This window comes from Meriones unguiculatus, chromosome 1 (genome assembly GCF_030254825.1).
Source record: "Meriones unguiculatus strain TT.TT164.6M chromosome 1, Bangor_MerUng_6.1, whole genome shotgun sequence".
Lineage (NCBI taxonomy): Eukaryota > Metazoa > Chordata > Mammalia > Rodentia > Muridae > Meriones > Meriones unguiculatus.
Window position 1 is genome coordinate 105,009,271 of NC_083349.1, and position 20,991 is coordinate 105,030,261.

The 20,991-nt window shown below is 43.5% G+C and overlaps 1 protein-coding gene and 1 long non-coding RNA gene across 5 annotated transcripts in view; both read left to right on the forward strand.

Moving 5' to 3' along the window:
- Nucleotides 1-20,991, forward strand: part of Srd5a2 (steroid 5 alpha-reductase 2) — a 65,402-nt gene that overhangs the window by 5,767 nt on the left and 38,644 nt on the right. Inside the window, exon 1 of one of the 4 annotated variants that reach the window (XM_060364577.1) lies at nucleotides 18,949-19,107. The exons of 1 other annotated variant lie outside the window; for it this stretch is intronic. In XM_060364577.1, coding sequence (XP_060220560.1) covers nucleotides 18,977-19,107 — 131 coding nt within the window. In that variant the 5' untranslated portion in view covers nucleotides 18,949-18,976. Of the gene's footprint in view, nucleotides 1-18,948; nucleotides 19,108-20,144; nucleotides 20,684-20,991 lie in introns of those variants that run through there. 2 more of the 4 variants (XR_009584610.1, XM_021626322.2) reach the window with 2 other exon arrangements.
- On the forward strand, nucleotides 4,982-17,787 carry LOC132646384 (uncharacterized). Its single transcript, XR_009584618.1, has 3 exons — nucleotides 4,982-4,996; nucleotides 11,580-11,848; nucleotides 17,654-17,787. It is a non-coding gene; the product is annotated as an uncharacterized LOC132646384 (long non-coding RNA).

Here is a 20,991-nt window from a genome sequence, read left to right on the forward strand (position 1 = left end):
AGCTCTTTGTCAGAGGTCTTTCCATGGCTAGATAGAAAGAATACTTTAAAAATGACTGGATTCATTTTTTTTTTCCTTCTGTTTATAGCAAAATAGCCAAGAGAGCCTATTTAGTTACTTCTCTTTTGCTGAGATGACACACCATGAGTTTATTCAGAGCTTACAGTTTCAGAGGGTTAGAGTCCATGGTAATCATGATGGGGAGCCAGGCAGCAGGCATGTGTGGCATTAGCTAAGAGCTTGCAACTTGATCTACAAGCATGAGGCAGGGAGAGCTAATTGGTAATTAATTTTTGAAAGCTCAAATCCCGTCCCCAGTGACATACCTTATCAACAAAGATACTTCTATGTCAATGTGACTTTTATTCACTTGATGTAATTGTCTGCCTCTGTCTGCAAACCTAGGCCTAGTCCTAGAAGCTTCTAGCCTCCGTACAATCTAATCTAGGCCTCTGGGAATTACTGCTGAAAAAGCTTACCCTGTCTAGGTCTTTTCAAACTTTGGCTGCCTGATTCAATTCAGATGTTCTGGCTCCAAGCTACTGATTCAATCTGGTTTCTCTCAGTTTCTTATTAAATAGCTCTGCTTGGCCTCAAACTAACTCTAGGCAATCTGTTCTAATCTTCTGGATCCTCATTCTCTGGCTCATTCTGTCTAGTTTGTTCTCTCTTCAACCTTTATCTCTAAATCTCTCCTGGAAAAAAATTGCCTCTGAATTCCACAAACTGAACTGCCATGAACTCAGCTCCATTGGATTGCCTCTCAACTCAATGACTTAACTGAACTGAAGAGATCTGCATGCCTCTGTCTCCTGAGTGCTGGGATTAAAGGCATGTATCATCACCATGCCTTGATTTAAGCTTTTATTTACCTGAAACTTGCTCTGTACTAGGATGGCCTTGAACTCAGAAATCTGTTTGCTTTTGTCTACTGGGATTAAATGAGTGCCTATCCAGCCAGATCACACAGACTAGAAGGTCTTTGGATGTGATCTCTTGCCAGAACAGCCATGTTTTGAATTAAAATTCCTTTACACATTTCTTAGTCCTTTCCAAACGGTTCCACCAACCTGGGACTAATTATTCAAATATATGAAACTATTGGGTTATTCTCATTCAAATCACCACAGCCTATCACTTGCTTCAGAACCTGAGGTGCTCTGAAAAGAGTCAAATTATAGTCACATTAATCTGGGGGCTCTGGGAGAAGAGGGGGCCGTAGCTGTCCATGTAAACAGAGTGTAGAAACAGGTATTGGGGAGAGTGGTAAGTCTTATTCACTTGCTGGAGTGGAAAAGCAAACTCTTGGAACTGGAAAAATTCAAGTTATTTATTTTTATTTTATTTGTTTGCATCTCTCTCTCTCTCTCTCTGTACGTGTGTCTGTCACATGTCACATGTGTGCAGGTACCGGAAGAGGACACGAACCTGGAGTTATAGGCTGTTGTGAGCTTCCTTTAAAGTACATCCCAGGGACACAGAAAGCACACCTCTAGGTTGATTCCAGACGCTCTTAAAAATCTTGTTGATACCTTTCTGATCACCTCCTCCTGAGGAGGGAGCAGCCTTACCAGGCCACAGAAAATGATAATGCAGCCACTCCTGATTAGATCTGATATACTAGGATCAGAGGGAAGGGGAGGAGGACCTCCCCTATCAGTTGATTTGGGGAGGGGCATGGGAGGAGATGAGGGAGAGAGGATAGGATTGGGAGTTGATGAGGGAGGGGGTTACAACTGGGATACAAACTGAATAACCTGTAATTAATAAAAAATTAATAATTAAAAAAAATTAAATAAAATGATCAATGTGTGTTTTAAACTAAAAAAAAAAAAAATCTTGTTGATAACAAAGACTAACCTTAAGTCCACCCCTTGTTACCTTAGCTTCCGGCCATATAGTCTTATGTCATGCTTAACTTCCAAGTGGAGACAACAACAAACTTGTAATTCCACCTCACATGATATAACTATCCCACATCTGAAAAACAAAAAAACAAAAAACAAAAACCTTTCCCCAGAATGGATGGTAAAGTCCTTTCGGGGGGACACTTACTCTTTTGTTTTGTTTTTCAAGACAGAGTCTCTCTGTGTAGCCCTGGCTGTCTTGGAACACCCTTTGTAGACCAAGCTAGCTCGAACTCACAGAGATCTACCTGCCCCTGCCTCGCAAGTGCTGGGATTAAAGATGTGCATTACCCCCACCATCCCTGGCCAATTATGCTTAAAATATCTCATATTTTATTTTTAGTTTGATATTTAACAAATGTTTATTTAATGATCGGCTAGAGAAAAGATAGCTATCAAGGGAGACTGTGGAGTGAATTCATTGCAAATGCCGATTTACGGATCAATGACATGCTTGAATCTCATCCCAGCTGAAATAATCTAGACCAGGGCTGTGAGAGAGACCATCCCCGCAAGTACCACAGCGGCTAACAGTGACAGCAACTGGGAGAGAGGAAAACAGCAAAGTTTAAGATCCGCCTGCTGGAATGCTTGAGTAAACAGGCCTGGCTTGAGAAGGAGATCTGAGTTTGGAAGCTCGATACTCACACAACCTTTTACACTACACGAGCTGTGATGAACGAAAGAAAAGGACCTGGGTGAGCCTGTTTTTGCTCTCTAGGGCAGTGGTTCTCAACATGGGGGTTGAATGCCCCCCACCTAGGGGGTCTCATATCAGATATCCTGCCTACCAGATATTTATATTAAGATTCGCAATAGCAAAGGTACAGTTCTGATGTGGCAAACATAATTTTGTGGTTGGGGGTCACCACAACATGATGAACACAGCACTGGAAGGTTGAGAACCACTGCTCTAGGGCTCTTCCCATGTCTTCAATTCGTTCTCTCATCTCTGGGAAACAGAAGGACCTGAAGAACACACCGGGGATAAGAGGTGGGTTTCTAGGTTTGAGTGGAAGTGTCCGCCTTACTTCAATTTCCGAACAGTTTTTTTTTTTCTTTCAAGTCCCAAATTACTGTGCAGAGCAACTGCTATGCATGCCACCATCTCCTCCCCCCCCCCCCACGCCCGCTCACTTCCCACAGCACTGGATTTGCTCTACTGTTATCACATCTGGGATGTTTTTGCACCTATGTTCTTGAGAGATTGGCACACAGACTTTTCCCTCTTGGTAGATCTTATTAGATCTTGCAACTGATATGATTTTGGACTCACAAGTTCAGGGCATTTGTCTCCTGTTTTCTGAATGCACTTATGAGGTTGGCGTTACATATTTTTCAGTGTAAGCGTTAACCCATGATGCCATCTTCGCCCAGAAGTTTCATCACGGGGCGGTTTTGAGTTCAAAGCTCAATTTCTTCAATAGATAGTTTGTTTCAATTTCAGTAAGTTCTGCTTTCTGTAAATTCAGTTAAAGATGTGGATGTGTTGATGTACCTTCACTGAAAAAAAATCTCCCTTTATTATTATTATCCAGAGGAACTACAGGGATATGTTATTTGGGTGATTTGCAGTGTATATGTATATATGTTTTGTATTTTTTCATGAATTTTGTTAGAGTTCTACCCATTTAACTAGAGATAGATAGATAGATAGATAGATAGAGAGAGAGAGAGAGAGAGAGAGAGAGAGATAGAATGTTCTTTTGTGTGTGAACATGCATGTGCAGGTGTGTGTGCTCATATGTTGGTGTGGGTGTGAAAGCCAGAGGACAATGCTTGGGTATTTTCTTCAGTTCTTCCCTAACTTACTGTTTGAGACAATCTCTCACTGACCACAAAACTCACTGATTCAGCCAGTGTGTCTGGCTAGCTGGTCCTGGATTGCTCCTCTCTCCCCCTCCCCAGCACTGGGATTACAGGTGTGTGCTATCATTCAAGGCTTTTAATGTGGGCCTTTGGGATCTAGCTAAGGTCCTTCTGCGTGCACAGCCAGCACTTTTACCCACCGGGCCATCTATCCAACCACTTTAACTTAATTACCAGATTTTTATAAAAAAAAAAAAAAACCTCACAGTTCTTAGTTTTGTTGTTTTTCTTTGTGGGATTATATCCCCTTTTATTAATATTTTCTTATCTTTAAAAAAATCTTATTGCTTTGCATTTAATTTGCTCTATTCTCTTATCCCCTGAGTCTAAACATTTTTTTCATTAAATTTTTATTTATTTATTTATTTATTTATCTTTATTATTTACACTTTATTCACTTTGTATCCCCCCTGTGGTTCTCCCTCCTCCTGTCCCAATCCCTCCCTTCCTCCACCCTCTGCATGAATGCCCCTTCCCAAGTCCACTGATAGGGGAGGTCTTCTTTTCCTTCCCTCTGATCCCAGTCAATTAGGTCTCATCAGGAGTGGCTGTGTTGTCTTCTTCTGTGGCCTGGTAATGCTGCTTCCCCTTGAGGGGGAGGTAATTAAAGAGCAGGGCAATCAGTTCATGTCAGAGACAGTCCCTGTTCCTATTACAATGGAACCTAAAATTTTAATAATTTATTTTCAGTCTTTCTAACAAAGATAATCATTGTACATTGCAGTGTGTCCTTTAAGTCAGCATTAGCTGCATGTGCAAGTTTTGTTGAAATAGCCCCAGTACCATGGGATTCAAAATACCTTCTCATTTCTTTTGTGAGTTCTGTTCTCACCTAAAACCTATTTAGAAATATTCGGGCTTAGTTTTCCAGTAGTTGGAGAATTTTCCAGTTATCAATTTGGTCTTGATTTCTAGTGTAATTTTCCAACACTGCTGTGTGGACTATATTTGTTGATCTTGGTTATTGAGGCTTGAATTTGGCCCTCAAAAGACGCTGAACTCCGGCTGGCATGGAACCTGGCGGTAGGACAATTGCTTATATGCACAGACATAGCTCTTAATCTCTATGATGCCCCAAAGTTCAGATCCTAACCCTTAGCCTCTGTTACTGTGACCCTTTTTAAAAACAGAGTTTCTGCAGATGGTGGGGAAAATGATGTCACCGACTACATTACAATCTTTTCTAACTGTGTCCCCAGGAAGGGGAATTTGGGACATAGGTATGTTGAAGTTTCTCTTCATAACTTTGAATGTTTCTTTTTCTTTTTAATTCTGGCAATTATTAAAAATTTCATTGATTTTAAGCTATGTTATTAGCCCGTACATGGGATCATTTCTGGAAAGTCATCCTTACCACCGTGAGCTGTTTCTCTTTTGTTTTACCAATGCTTTCTCTTGTTCAGTGTGTGGTGTCTGACGCTAGCAAAGAAAACCAGCACTGGAAGTGGATTGCTTAAATGGCGCGTCTTTCCCCATTTGTTCACTTCTGTTTTTCTGTGGCCCTGTAGTTAAGTAGAAGACAGATTCTTTAAAAATCCAATTTGCCTTCCCTTCTTTGTCTTCAGTTGGAGATATGCACGGTTCGTCGCTACTGCTTTATCACGTGTTGTTGATCTGTGAAACTTCCCTGTTTTATAATCTTTCACTATTGCTTTTCTTTTCTTCTTCTTCTTCTTTTTTTTTTTTTGCCTTATTTTGGGTTAATAAATTGAAAAAAAAATTTACTTTCATGCACTTGCTTATTCGTTAATATTATATCCTCTTTCATTATATTTTCGGGACTAGTTACTAGAGAGTTTATGCCTATCTGTTAAGGTTCTCCAAAGAGGAGAGGAGAAGAAGGAGAGGGGAAGGAGAGGGAGGAAGAAGACGGTAGTGGATATTTTAAGAAGTTGCTGTTTGTGACTGTAGAGGTGAACATTAGGGTCTCTAGACTGGTCTGGCAGGCTAGAAAACAAGGAAGATTGACAATCCACTCCAAAGTCGTTCTGGCAGAGTTCCTTTTTCCTGGGGGAGGTCAGTCTGTTCTGTGGAAACATTCGACTGATTGGATGAAGCTCGCATTAGGAAGGGTAATCTGCTTTATTCAAAGTTCACTAGCTGCTTATCCATACACCTAGCATCCAGATTAATGTTTGACCAACTATCTGGGCACTTTGGACCAGCCGAGTTGGCACATAAAATTAACCATTTTGGTATGCAACTTTTGACTTGTAAATTGTTACTTTTGCTGTTTTCTTGGCCAAGCTAAAATGATGGAATTCCAGATTATTTTTACCCCTTCTTGTATGTGCCTTGTTGTCGTCTTGCCCCTTATTTTATTGTGCGTTAAGCCTCACAAGTTTAAAATGCAGTAAGAAAGTACAAACTGAAATGCATCTTTGTCCATTTGCACCTAACGTGTGTGGCAAAAACTTTGGCTCCTGCTACTTAGACCCTTGTCCTTTCTATGAGTCTGTCTCACACAAAGATACTTCTGTTGTCACTGTCTATGCACTAAATATGAACAGATGTGAGCTTCTCAAAGGAGAAAGTACAAGAGATTCAGGGACATAGACAGCAGGAGACTTTAATCAAGTAAGACAGATGTGGACAGAAGTACATGGGACATGGAATAGCTAGAGACTGGGGCCTAACAGGTAGAGCTTGTGGCTGCTTTGGACCTTCTGTTGACTCCCCTGCTCCCGTATGCCCCTTTATGAGTCCATGTTTTGTTTTCAAACCAGTGGTCATATTTTGTAGTCTTTTGTCACTTATTGCTCAGCTTGGGCATTGTGGTGGTTTGAATGGGAATAGCTCCCATAGGCTCATATATTGGAGTGCTTAGTCCCCAGTTGAACTGTTTGGAAGGGTTAGGAGGTGTGGCCTCATTGGAGTAGCTGTGTCCTTGTGGGAGAAGGTGTATTACTGGGAGCGGGTCTTGAGGCTTCAATAGCCTACACCATGCTGAGTGTCTCCTGCTGCCTGAGGATCAGGATGTAGAACTCTCAACCTTTCCAGCCTACTTGGAGGCTGCCATGTTCCCTGTGTGATGATAATAGTCTAAGCGTCTGAAAGAGTAAACAAGACCCCAGTTAAATGCTTACTTTTGTAAGAGTTGCTTTGCTCATGGTGTCTTTTCATAACAACAGAATACTTAATAAGACTAGTGTTTTGTTTTTGTTTTAGTTTTGTCTTGGCGTTTTGCTTGTATATGATGGATTTTGAGTTTTTCTTTGTAGTGTTTTGGTGTGTGTGTGTGTGTGTGTGTGTTTAAAGACTGAGAAAGGAAGGATGTGGAGTGGGGTAGATAAGGATCTGGAAAAAAGTGTGATCAGAATATTTTGTCTGAGAAATGTTTTTCAACAAAACATAAAAAAATCAAGATGGGTATGGTGGCACATGCCTATAATCCCAGCACTTGGGGAGGCAGAGGCAGGCAGATCTCTGTGAGTTCAAGGACAACCTGGTTTACAAAATGACTGTAGGACAGCCAAGGCTACACACACACACTGTCCTGCACTCTGAGCTCCCATTCTTTTCTGACTCTTGCTTCCTACTCATTTGTTCCGAATTCTCTCCCAGGGCTATGATAATTTTCTATGATGATTTCTAGATAATTTTTTTGTTGTTCTCATGTACTTTGTAACCCATTTATTTAATTTTGATGTGTTTTTATAATATCATGAAAAACTGAAAATCCCATAGATGCATGTGTTTTTATAATGCACTTCTCTCTCCAGGGTCCACCTCTGGGGAGAGGAGAGCAGTGTGAACTGCTTTCAAGAGAAGCACTTGATCTTTTTCTCCCTGTGTCGGGCTGCTCCTCAGGCGCATGCTCATTCTGGCCCTGTGTATTCAGATCAACACTAATGGCCCTTTACTCTGAAGAAACCATGGAGACCCCTCCTGATGATTAAGACAGCTCTGGCTCCTGAGTGATGCTGTGGCCCTGGGCACTGAGCCCAGTACTTGAACTTGGTTCTGGAGCAGAGGTGTTATATTAATCAATATTAAATTCTTAAAGGCTTCTCTACCCTAGCTACTTCCCGAATAATTGACCCAGAGAGACCATAATTTATTTTATAAGCTTAAAGCACTAGAGTTGAGCAGATATCAACCTTCTAAACTATTTCACTATCTCCCAGTTACACATTCCAAGTTACTTGCCAATAAATCATCCTGTCTGGGCTGGGTCTTCTCCATCACCCTGTCCTCATGGCCATATACTCATGGTTCATTCTGCCCCATGGCTACTTCCTTTTCTCTGGCTTCTTCTCTTCTTGTTGCATCTTCTGTTTCCTTCTCCTCTTGTCTCATTGTCTTTCCCAGACCCCCAAGCCAGGGAACCTAAGCACTGCCTACCTCTCTTCTGCCCAGCCCACACTGTCAGCAAATTTATTAGCCAATCAGGGATATTCGGGGAGCAAAGTTACACAGCATCACTTGGTATACATAAGAATGTGCTCCTCAGGAGTGTAACTAGATCTTGGGGGACAGTAATTAGCATTACAATTCATAGCACCAGACCAAGCCCTAACACAGAGGTGTGAGATATCTATTTCTGAGCCATGTTTGTCTTTGTGGGCTACCATTTGTTGGCACCAAGCCGCCAAATGTTCTTCTAGAGTGGGAAAGACTCTTCCTTATTTTCTGTTTTATTTTTTCTACTTTAAAAAGTCAAAATAGCATTTATTCCATGAAGACATTACAACGGCAAACCATTTTTTTTTTTTAATTTGTATCCAACTAGCAAAGTAAAAGTTGGTAGCTCTTGGGTCCTCATTACAAAAAAAAAAATTAAAATTAGTTGTGAAATTAAAAATAAAATCTGTGAACCACTGTTTTTGGTGTTGTAAGGACAATTAATCCCAGAGGCCCTGGATTTATTTTTATTGTTTTACTTTGGAAGAGAGGAGGGCATTATTGGTCATCGGATCTCATTGCTCCTAAACTCGTTTTGCTCCTCATGTCTACATGCCCTGTTCTTTCCTGAAGCCTCATCTGGCCCAAGCCTTAACCCAGTTTCCTCATTGTGCATCCTGCTTTCTTGAAGAACACAGTGAACTTGGCGCAGGAGAACCGGGGTCTATATCCACCCCCGTGGCTCGAATACTTTGATATTTACCCTTCCGCTTGACTAATGGCCTGTTCATTCTTCAGGACACAGAAGGGATTGTTTCTTGTTTTTCCTAATTACATTTTTGGCTGTTGTAGTTAGGAGAAGAAATTATATTTAAAACACAAATGTCTCATGGAGTAGATTCTAATTTGGCAACATGATTATGAATGGTCTATGTAACCCTCAAATAATCTTCCAGAAATATCTGCCTCCATGTCACAAATCCTTAGTAATTTTCTAATGCTCTTCCAGAAAAGAAAAAAAATAGTAAACTGGTGTCGCATGGAAGTGGTAGAAAACTGGCACAGGTAAACAGGACCTTGTAGCCCATAGTCATGAAAGAGTTTATTTGATCATCTTATTTCATATAACATATTCTAGGGCCCTGGAGGAACAAGACTGGGCAGTTGGTTTTTGATACAGGCATGAGATTGTGTGACTATTCATTAAGGTTGTCATTTCTACTTTGTTAGGTTTACATTCTGAGTGGAGTAGGTTGCTGGCAAATTTAATATGTATGTGAGTGTTGTCTCTTAAGGACAAGAAGGCTATGGGATATAAATAAGACAGCAGGGGCGAAAGGAAGGTATTGAATAGAAGCTGTCCTGTTTCAGCATTTTGTCCAGGGCTAACTGAGGGGGTAGGCAATGGCTCTGCCCTTAACGTTTGTGGAACTGGATAAGAATCAGGTTCAAGTCCTGATTTCATATGCCTAGACATTTAAAAATTACAAATTATAAATTAAGCCAATAAAATATTATAAAAAATGTGTTCTTTGTTCCTAACTTGATAAATATTTACCACATCACTTGTGCATTTCATACTGTTATATCTGACTACTTGTTTAACTTTACTCATAATTTTGAAACAAGTATTGCTGCACAGCTGGGTATGGTGGCACACACGCCTTTAATCCCAGCACTTGGGAGGCAGAGGTAGGAGGATCTCTTTGAGTTCAAGGTCAGCCTGGTCTACAAATCAAATCCAGGACAGCCAAGGCTACACAAAGAAACTCTGTCTCAAATACAAACAAATAAACAAAATATGTAAGCAAAAATCTCATGGTAGCTCAGGACCACAACACAAAGGTGGAAAGTTGAGTTGCCTGAGTGCTCATTTCCATCCTAGGGCAAGATTCTGCCTTTTAATTTCAGATCCCTTACTGTTGTAGATATGTCCTTCATGTGGTCCTTTAAAAATGTTTACTCAATGTATGTGTGTGTGTGTCTGGGTGTATGTGTGCATACCACATGCACATAGAGGCTAGTAGAAGTCAGAAGAAAGCATCAGATCCCCTGGAACTGGTAGAAATTACAGGCAGTTGTGAGTCTCTGTATGGATGGATTCTGGGAACGGACCCTAGGGCCTCTGCAAGAGTAGTTAAAGACTCTGGACTGTGAGCCATCTCTTTGGTGCTTCTTGTGGTCTTTTGATGCTATGCTGTCTATATCTTTTTTGTTGGTTTATATCATGATTGAAAATAGCCCTGAAGCCCAGAACTGAAGGGTTGTTAGTGTTCCTTGGTACAGGAAGGTTATGTGCCTTATGAAGAAATTACTCAGGCATAGCTTATATTGCTATTGGCTCTGAGTTCACTGTTTAATGGATCAATAAACAAAGGTGTCTTGAAGCAGAAGAACACATCAAATGAGATCATATATTGATTAGTTGGCAAAATCAAAAGTCCACATTAAATACTGATCAGTTCATAAAAATGTGGCGCATCAAAGACTTATAGAAATCTAATCCTGCAATTCCTTTTAAGGAGCAATATAACCACACCTGCCAGATATGATTACCTGGCAGGTGACACATGATGACATCGTAGGTTGCTAGGCAACTCAGAAGCAGGCTGCCTAAATACTAACACAGCTCCCCTTTTTTTCATAAGATTCCCTGCACTCTGACCAAAGTTTGGTTATGAGTCTCAGCATCTGCTTTGATACCCTGCTGGGTAGTCTTTCAGAGGCCCTCTGTGGTAGGCTCCTGTCCTGTTCTCTGTTTTCTCCCTCTTCCTATGTCCATCCCATATGTCTTTCTGAGTGAGGATTGATCATCTTACCAAGGGTCCTCCTTCTTGCTTAGCTTCTTTAGTATACAGATTTTAGTATGTTTATCCTATATTGTATTTCTAAGCATGCATGGAGATAACCTAGAACCCCTGCACAGATGTAGCCCATGGCAGCTCAGTGTCCAAGTGGGTTCACTAGTAAGGGGAACAGGGGCTGTCTCTGAAATGAACTCAGTGGCTGGCTCTTTGATCATCTTTCCCTGAGGAGGAAGCAGCCTTACCAGGCCACAGAGGAAGACAATGCAGCCACTCCTGATGAGATCTGATAGGCTGATAGGCTAGGGTCAGATGGAAGGGGAGGAGGACTGCCTCTAGCAATGGACTGGGGGAGGGACATGGGAGAAGAAGAGGGAGGAAGGGTAGGAATAGGAGGGGACAAGAGAGGGGGCTACAGCAGGGAAACAAAAGGAATAAATTGTAATTAATAAAAATAAATTAATTTTAAAAAAGATAAGCAGCTTCCATGTTGTAACATGGAATTTGAAACTACATCTCTGTTTCGAGGCCATGGTCACTCATATTGGATTCCAGACGTGAGAGCCGTGTTTCTGCATCAACATTCCATTTTGTTGTGATAACAGTGACACAAAGTGACTCACAGAACATTAGCTTATTTTGGCTTCCACTTCAGGAAGGTGAATCCACAATGATGGGGGAGACATGGCAATGGGAGGCCAGAGAAAGAAGCTGAGAGATCACATCTTCAACAACATGCAGAAATCAGAGTGCAAGAACTGGAAATGGGGGGAGTATATAACCCCCAGAGCCCACCCTCAGTTCTCCCAGGAAGACTCCCATCCGTGACCTTCCCAGACTGTGCCACCAGCTGGAGGCAGAATGCTGAAATCTACAAACGAGTGGGGGACATTTCTCATTCAAACCACCAGATACCATACAAAGGTGAGAGACAGCAACATTAAATCTACAACACAGGGGCTAAAGCGTAAGAAGATTGCTGAGTATGGGGGCTTATGCCTGGGATCCTAGCACTTTGGAGGACCACTGCAAATTTGAGCTCACATGGGCTAACTAGGAAATTCCAGGTCAGCTGGATCCACAGACCCTGTCTCAGAAAACTGTGTGTGTTTGTGTTTTATAATTAGCCAAATATATTCTGATGTGTTAGATTTATTTTCTTTGAAGGGCACATTTTCATTAGGCAGCCATCTTTTGGCTAGAAAAAAATTCTTGACTGCTATTTTAGTGTAGTCATTAAATTTCTTAGAACTTTTTTTTTAACTGAAAAACAATATTTTGCCTCATTTATTAAATAATATTTTTACGGAGCAGAGGAAGAATTCCAGGCTGGCATTTATTTATTTATTTGACCATTAAAACATTCCTTTTTAAAAATTTGTCTTATGTGTGCCTTCCTTCCTGAGCACAAGTAAACCACATATGTGCAGGTGCCTGCAGAGGCCAGACGAGGGCCTCAGATCCCTTGGAACCGGAGTTATAAGCAATTATGTAGCACCCAGTGTGGGTGCTGGGAATCAACCTCCCTCCCCCACCTGCAAAAAGTAGCCAGTGTTCTAAACCACTGAGCCATTTCTCCAGCATTTTTGTGCATTTTTGAAAGTGTTCTGTTCTCTTTTATGCTGCATATTTTTTTGGTTTGAAGTTAGCTATAAATTAGACTGTTGCTGTTACAGCTTTTAAGAATCGCTGTTCATTTCCAGTCTCCCATAAATTACATGTATTATGTCTCAGTGTGGGACATTTTTTTTTCTGCTATCTGCTCATTAAGAAGATTGAATTTATATAAACGGCCCTTTGTTAAACTGGGAAATATTTCAGTTATTATTGATTTGCTTGTTTTTATTGTTTTATCTCTGTTAATATTGTTGTGTACACTGGATCATTTGATTTCATCTGGAGCAGTGTTTTCAACCTTCCTAATGCTATGATCCTTTAATATAGTTACTCATGTTGTGGTGACCCCCAACCATACAATTATTTTTGTTGCTACTTCATGACTGTAATTTTGATACTGTTACAAATCATGATGTAAATTTTGTTGGAGATAAAGGTTTGCCACAGGTCACTGATGCTTATTTGTTTTCCACTTTTTTGGTGGGGGGCCGATAAAAATCTATCTTTGGGCTGGAGAGAGTGGTCAGTAGTTAAGAACACTGGCTGCTTTCAAGTGGACCTGAGTTCAATTCCCAGCACCCATGTGACAGCTTGAAACTGTCTGTGACTCTAGTTCCAGTGCATCTGACTTCCTCACATAGGCATACATGCTGGCTACACACCAATGAACATAAAAATAAAAGAATTAAAAAAAAGTCCTATCTTTAAGTTCATTTTGCTTTCCTTTTAAAAACATCTCTGAAGCTGAGCCTGATGTCAAACATCTTTATATCCCAGAACTCAGTGAAGCAGGGGCAAGTGCCTCGCTGTGAGTTCAAGGCCAGTGTAGTCTACAAAGCGAGTCTGGGACAGTCAAGGCTACACAAAGAAACCCTGTCTCAAATAAACACACACACACACACACACACAAATCTTTGATTCTTTGATAAATACATATCTACACACACACAATGTATCTTTTTTTCCCTCCAAGACAGGGTTTCTTTGTCCTGGCTGTCCTGGACTCGCTTTGTAGACCAGGCTGGCCTTGAACTCATAGAGATCTGCCTGCCTCTGCCTCCCAGGGTACTGGGATTATAGGTGTGTGTCACTGCTCCCTCCTTATACAATGTATCTTGATCCTGATTACTCCTCAGCTACCTCCACAGTCACCCAACATATCCCTCTCCTATCATAAATATATGTATATATGTATAAAACCTGCTGAATCCAGCTAGTGCTGCCTCCTGGAATATTGACTGGTCTTGTTGGTTTGCTCCTGGGCAGGAAACTACAGTGAGTTTTTTATTGCAATGCCCGTGTCATGTCCAGAGCACAGACTTCACAGCCCTCCTCCTGCCATTTATCGATTACATTCTTTCCTCCCTACCTTCTAGCATAGTCCCTTAGTTTGTGAGAGTTAATACAGATGTTCTACTTAGGGCTGAGCTCTGGCTCCCCTGGAACTCACCGTGCAGACCAGGCTGGCTTTGAACTCACAGATATTTGCCTGTCTCTGTCTCCTTACACTGATTAAAGGTGTACATTATCACATTTCTCCCCCCAAAATTTAACTTTTATTTGGGCACTGTGTTCCATCTTTTGGTCATTTTTTTGGATGGTGAGAGTGTGATTTTCAGTTGTTTGAAAAACACGAATACATCTGTGCTCTGGTATTGCCATGAGCCTTTGAGGGCGGTTATGGAATGTCTTGATTGAGTGATGCTTATGACAAGTTGAGAAAGGGCAAGCTTTCGATTAATTTTCATGGATTTGGCACCATCTAGGTGACACATCCCTGGGAAAACCTAAGAGGGTGTTTCAGAGGGGTTTAATCATGGGGGGAAGACCCACCCTGGATGTAGCCAGCACCATCCTTTGGACTTGGGTCCTGGACTGTGTAAAAGGGGAACAAAAAGAAAGTTAAGCACCAGCATTCAGTTGTGTCCCTTAACTGCGGTGCATGACCATCCACCTCCTGGCCCCGCAGCCGTGCTTACCCTGCCATAACAGGCCATACCTCAGACTTCGAGATTAAATAACCTTTTCCCTCCTTCCATAGCTCTTCTTTCAGTTGGGATGAATATACTCTCTGAATTAAACGCTGCACACTGAGCATAAACAGATCAGAACTATTTGCAACACATACACACACACACACACACACCCTCCCTCCCTAACTGTGCCCTGCTGACAAGGCAGGAATTACCCTTCCCAGGGCAAGATTATCCTCCAAAATTTTAAGTGGCTGTAGTATACCTTTCTAAGCAAGGAACCATCTTTTATTGGGCTTTTAAATTCTGGCTACTCTATGCCAATTTCAGTTATCCCAGGGTCAAAAGACAGACAACCAGCCAGTCCCTGAGACACTGGACATAAAGTAGTGTTTCTGTATTCCACCTCCCCTGTTTAGCCTTGATGTGTCCTGGTGGGCCCTGCTGTTTCTTGGGTGTTCTTGTGTGGCATGCTGTGTCTCTTGTTTCTAAGGATCTAAGAATATCAACTTTCCCCCCTCATGACCATTAATTCTGTGTCTGTGTGTCTTACAATCACCGAGTAAAACAAATTCCAAGTACCATTAAAACACAGACAAAAGCAAATACTGTCTGATCCCATTTAAATGAAGTTCAGAAGCAGGCAAAGCTAATTTATGGTATTTGAAGTTAGCGTAGTGGTTAATCTGTGAGAGGGTTGGAAGGAGGTGGAGGGGAGCCCCTAAAATGCTGAGAAATTGTCTCTTGACCTAGGTGCAGGTTATGAGAACATTCTCCCTTTATGAGAATCAATTAAGCTTGACATTTGCAATTTGATCCCCTTTTTTGTGTATCTAATGCATACAGTTGCCTTTTTGGATTCAATACTCTCCTTACATCTCTTTGCTCTTTGCTATGTAACTTTGCCAAAAATCTTCTGCTTCTACGATGGAAATGAATCAGCCATGTGATTTTATTTGGCCAATAGAATGACAAGGAAGCAAGAGTGGGCTGGGTCTTGGCCTGTGCCTCAAAAGGTATTAAGTGTTTCATGTGTGTTTTTTAAATTTTTTTTTTATTGACATTATATAAAATGGTGGACCTAGCACACTCACCCCAGGATGAGAGCAGGATGAGGCTCTTCTCCTGATCCAAGTTCTACCTAAAGCTGTGCTTTGAGATGCTCCACCAACAAAGTCACAATCAGCTAAGATCAGCCTGGATCAGCCACTCTTACAGATACCCAGGTTGAAGATGAATGTTTTTTTTAATCATACAATTTACTTTAAGCATGGGTTGTTAACTGGCAAAAAAGTTACTATAGGATTGGGGACAAAAAGGATAATGGGAAACAGCAGGTGGGAAGAAGCAGATTTGGCAGAGCTATGCAAAAGGAGGATAAGAAATCGAGATGGAGACATTTCATTCTTTCAAAATTATTCCAGTGGTTTGGTTTGGAATACCACACAACTAATGTTCTGGTTATAAGACCACGACATCCGTAGCTCCCTGACTCAGTAAGCCAGCCTTCTAAGGAGACTATGGCTGCTGAAGGTAGAGAGGAAGTGCCAACCAAAACCCAGAGGGAGAATTTGGGTAGAGAAGATAAATGGGCTGAGTTTGAAGTCTTTGAGAGGCATCTAAGTGGAGTTTTCTAGCAGGGAGAGAGTACAATTTCCGCCATTTGGGGTTTCTGCTGTCAGTCTAGATCTGAGCATCTTTAAGGAACAGGTAGGAACTGAGAAGTTAGGTCTGAACACACAGAAAGCCGATGTTCAGGAAGCTGCTGAGATATCAACACCTAGCTGTTTATTCCGTTGAAAGTGCCCCAGATAATTTGGGTGTCTCCTGCGTGATGGTCAGCTTCAGACAGACATGCTTGCTATTTTATTTTTAATGCGGCAGGGTGATGATTACTACTTATTGGTTACCAAGAAGAGGACGCCCTGCGTCACTAACGAATCTCCGAATCTCCATCTGTCACGTTATCTCGGTGGAGCAGACTGGCTGGGGTGGGCGGAGTGATCCTACAGTAGGTAAACTGGATTAAGGGGCGAGCAAGCTCCTAATAATTGGAGAGAGAGAAGGAGAAAGGCTGTTGAGTGGTGCCCCAGGCAGGGACCAGAGGGGAAAACAGGTCTTTTTTTTTTTTTTAGGACCTTAGATTTGTGCTTTATTAAAACTCTCAGATAGTAGATTAAATAACTATTAAGATGTTTCTCTTAACATGTTAGCATCTGATATACAATTAGCAAACTGAAAATCTGATGCGAAAATAAAAAGATCAAACTTCTAACCCATTTAAAATCTATAAAACTTAAACTTAATGTCCTTATAAAACTGCATATAATATAAGAACAATGCAAAATGTTTAAAAGCAATAGTATTTTACTTAAACCACTTTGGGGAGGTTAATGGACACCATTTTTGTTTTACACACCCCCTAGAATAGTGGTGATGGCAATATCTCCACATAACTACCTGTGGCATACTGTTTCACCAGTAGAACATCTATTTTTTTTTTTTCCAATGCAGTTTATTCAGGAACCTTGAACAATCATCTGACCCTGGGGAAAGCCAGCCCACAGCTTAAATAGCCTCTGGGTAGCCAAGCCCAGCATGCCATGTGGGCAATGCAGATAGGTCCACATACATGGAAGCAAGCCAGATCCTCAGCCTTAGCCAAATGTGGAGTTGTTTGTGATAGAGAGCACTCACCATCGGGAAGGTGGAAGGCGGAAACCAGCTCCATCTTTAAGGCGTGGCATTACGCAGCTCTCTACAGTTCCCCCCTTTTGTTTTAGACTCATCAGGCAAGAGTAGAGGTCTGATCTCTGATATTAGAAATAAATTGGGACTTTGTACCGATGTTCATTTAGGTGTCATCTACCCAAAGAGCATCAGACCCATCCGATACCTTTTTCTCAGAGGCGGGACCTGGGGCATCAACCCGCATGCAATCAGGCTTGCTCTTCTCTGGGTCGAAAGCGGCTGACCCTGAGTGCAGTGCTTAGCCTCGCATCCTGAGCGTAACATTTTAGCTTTTTATGGTAGCCAACCATGCTTGGGGAGACTGTCCTGCTTCAATGGCTGTAAAGGCCTGAATGATCATGGCTGCATTACTCTGTTGTGAGACTCTAATCTTGCATTTTTACCACAGGCAAACCAAGGAGACCAACACCAGAAGGCCTGCTAACACTCCCATGCCTGCCCATTCCTTCAGATGATTCATGGCTGCAGCAATCCATGATGATAATCCTGTGGCTAGTCCTGCGTCCACTCTGGTAGAATTTACCGTGACAATGGCCACTCACAGCTGCTCCATCGTAGTATCGAATTCTCCAGTCCAATTACCTAAAATATAGCTAGACAATTGTTTAGACAGATTTGCAGCATGGGAAAAATTCTCATATTGTATGCTAGGGACACAAAGTCCAGCATACTTCCATTGACAGCCAAGTTGAGCGATTTGCCATAGGGTATCAATTTGCTCCTGCACGAGGTCAATCCTCTGATTGAACATCATCAAGCCTCCTTTTAGTTGAGCATTAATTCCTTTTTGTACATCTAAGGCATGAGCTACATTGGCTAAATGATTATTCAGGGTCTGAGCAGTCTGCACAGTATGACTCATGGCTAATGTCGCGGTGGTAGCTCCAACAGCCGCCAATGAGATGACAGTAACAATGGTGGCTGTAGTTCCAAGATCCCTTTTCTGTCTGAAGAGAGTCATAGCTTGAGGGGCATCAACAGGCACAGGCACCCAGCGAGGCATGTGAGTAACCAGGGCATACCTAAATTCACTAGCATTCCAGCATTGGGCAAAAAAGCAAGTATCATTACCACAATTACTTGGTTCTATCTGGCTAATAATGAATAAAACTGGGGGATATAAACAAACAGGTGTGGGTTTATAGGAAATATTATGAGAAGCCTTAACCCCCTCGTTGGAACATCCTGCATAGGTTCTAGAACTAGCAGTGGTGGAGTCTGAGGTCTGAGTAGGTTCAGGAGACCATTGCCCCCAGGGGCGAGACGTGCTCCATGTAAATTTACTAACTCCATGTTTTCCTCCACTTTTGAAAGTCCTTTAAGGTTCTTAAATTATTTTTCCCTTTTTTTAAAAAATTTTTCATCAATTACACTTTATTCATTTTGCATCCCCCCATAAGCCCCTCCCTCCTCCCCTCCCAATCCCACCCTCCCTCCTCCCTCCTCCCTCTGCTTGCATGCCACTCCCCAAGTCCACTGATAAGGGGAGGTTCTCCTCTCCTTTCTGATCTTAGTCTATCAGTTCACATCAAAAGTGGCTGCATTGTCCTCTACTATGGCCTGGTAAGGCTGCTCCCCTCCAGGGGGAGGTGATCAAAGAGCAGGCCAATCAGATTATGTCAGAGGCAGTCCCTCTTCACATTACTATGTAACCCAATTGGACTCTGAACTGCCCTGGGCTACATCTGTGCAGGGGTTCTAGGTTATCTCCATGAATAGTCCTTGGTTGGAGTATGAGTCTCTGGGAAGTTCCCTGTGTTCAAATTTTCTTGTTCTGTTGCTCTCCTTGTGGAGACCCTGTCCTCTCCAGCTGGGAAACAGGTCTTTAAGGAATCAAAGAAGGTAACACAAGAGAAGGAAGACTGAAGGAAACAGCAAGTGGGAAGAAGCTATTGAGAAGGCCAGGCCAAAACAGGGCAGAGGAGGGGGAGGGGGAGAAAGGACCAGAGAGGGAATGAAAAAGCAGCTAAGAAAGTCTCAAAGAGAGAGAGAGAGAGAGAGAGAGAGAGAGAGAGAGAGAGAGAGAGAGAGAGAGAAGAGGGAGAGGAAGGGGAGTGGAAGAAGGAGAGGGAGAAAAAAAGGAGAGAGGGAGAGAGGGAAGGAATGAGGGAGAGAGAGGGAGAAGAATAGAAGTGGGATGGGGTGTCTGGAGGTTGGGGAAAGGCTGGGTAGTTCAGAGAGCGTCATCGTCACCGCTCAAGAGCTTCAGAACTGGGAAAATGTGTTTCTCTAGAGAAGCGGGGAAACTTGAAGCTGAGTTTGAGGCAGCTTCGGAGGAACCTGGGGGCAGAGCGAGGGCAGGATGTAGTGCGCATTCTCAGGATCCCTGCTGCAGGGTTAACTGGAGCTTCTGAAGGATGTGTTTCTCGCTAAGGCAGGCAACCTTGACACCCCCAGCAGGAGCTTCGAAGAGAAACTACGCAGGAATTAGGGCATTTACCTTCAAGGCTGGCACTTGCCTGAAGAGTGGAGGGAGGGTCATGGTGAGGCAGAGCTGGCACTGACCCCGAGTGACAAAGGAGAGGAGGTTCCAGCACAGAGGGAACGGAAGGGTTTCCAGGCACTTGAATGGCATTCCCGGGATCAGAGAAAGGACCTGGGGTTGGGTGAAAACTGAGTGGGGGGGGGCGGTGGAGAAGGGGCGTCGACACTAGGACAGGTGGGAAGTCCTAGCCAGGGCGATACGCGGTGGGCATTGCCAGGTGACAGACGGCACCAAGAGCGTGCGTAAGGGATAGAGAAGTAACAGTGCTTTGGTCTTGGTCCTTGCTTGGTCCCAGAAGTTGCAGCACTGGAAGTTGGTGGGCGCAAGTCATCCTTGGGCCACCAAGGGTGGAGAGGAGCCGAAGTCGATGCGGACAGCGGAGCGCAGGTGGAGGAGGGCCCCGCAAAAACACTTTTTAGCTTCACAAAAGCTTGGGTCCCGTGCCCCAGCTGCAACCCAAAGAGCCAGAAACGGGTGAAATGGGCATTGCTGCTAAGTAGAGCCGGGGCGGGCTGAGCCAAGGTGGGAGGCACGCAGGAGGGGCCCCGGCGTGGGGAGGGAACCCAGGTCCGAGGGGCGGACGCGGGGTGGCGTCTGGTGTTCCATAAAGGGGCCAGGCTCTCCTCCACGCGGGCGGCAGCCACCAGCTGTGAACACAGCCAAGATGCAGATGTGCCATCAGGTCCCGGTGCTGGCAGGTAGCATTACTTTGGCCACCATGGGCACCCTGAACCTGTGCAGACCGGAACCTGCCAGTTACGGGAAATACCTCAGCAACACCGTTCCCTTCCTGCCCGCGCGCGTCGCCTGGTTCCTGCAGGAGCTGCCTGCCTTCGTGGTGTCCGTAGGGATGCTCGCTTGGCAGCCCCGCTCCCTCTTCGGACCGCCGGGGAACGTGCTGCTGGGTCTCTTCTGCATACATTACTTCCACAGGTTAGCGTTTTCACCTGCGGAGCGCGGCTCTCCGCTCCGCTCCAGCTCACGGAGGACCGTCGAGGGGCAGCGCGCAGGGTGGGGAGGAGCGCAGAGTGAGGCGGGCTTCGGGTGCCCGGCGGGGACCAGGCTTTAGGCTCGGCTCCCCAGAGTTGGGAAGCACCAGTGGGACAGCCCACCCCCCCGCCGTCACCGTCCCTTGAGCGCCCCTCGGATGCGGGCCGGGGGAGCTAGGGAGCTCAGATTGGGAGGGAGCTACTGCTGGCCAGGGCGCTTCCCTCTCCAACCGTGCGTGCGCCTTTGCTTAG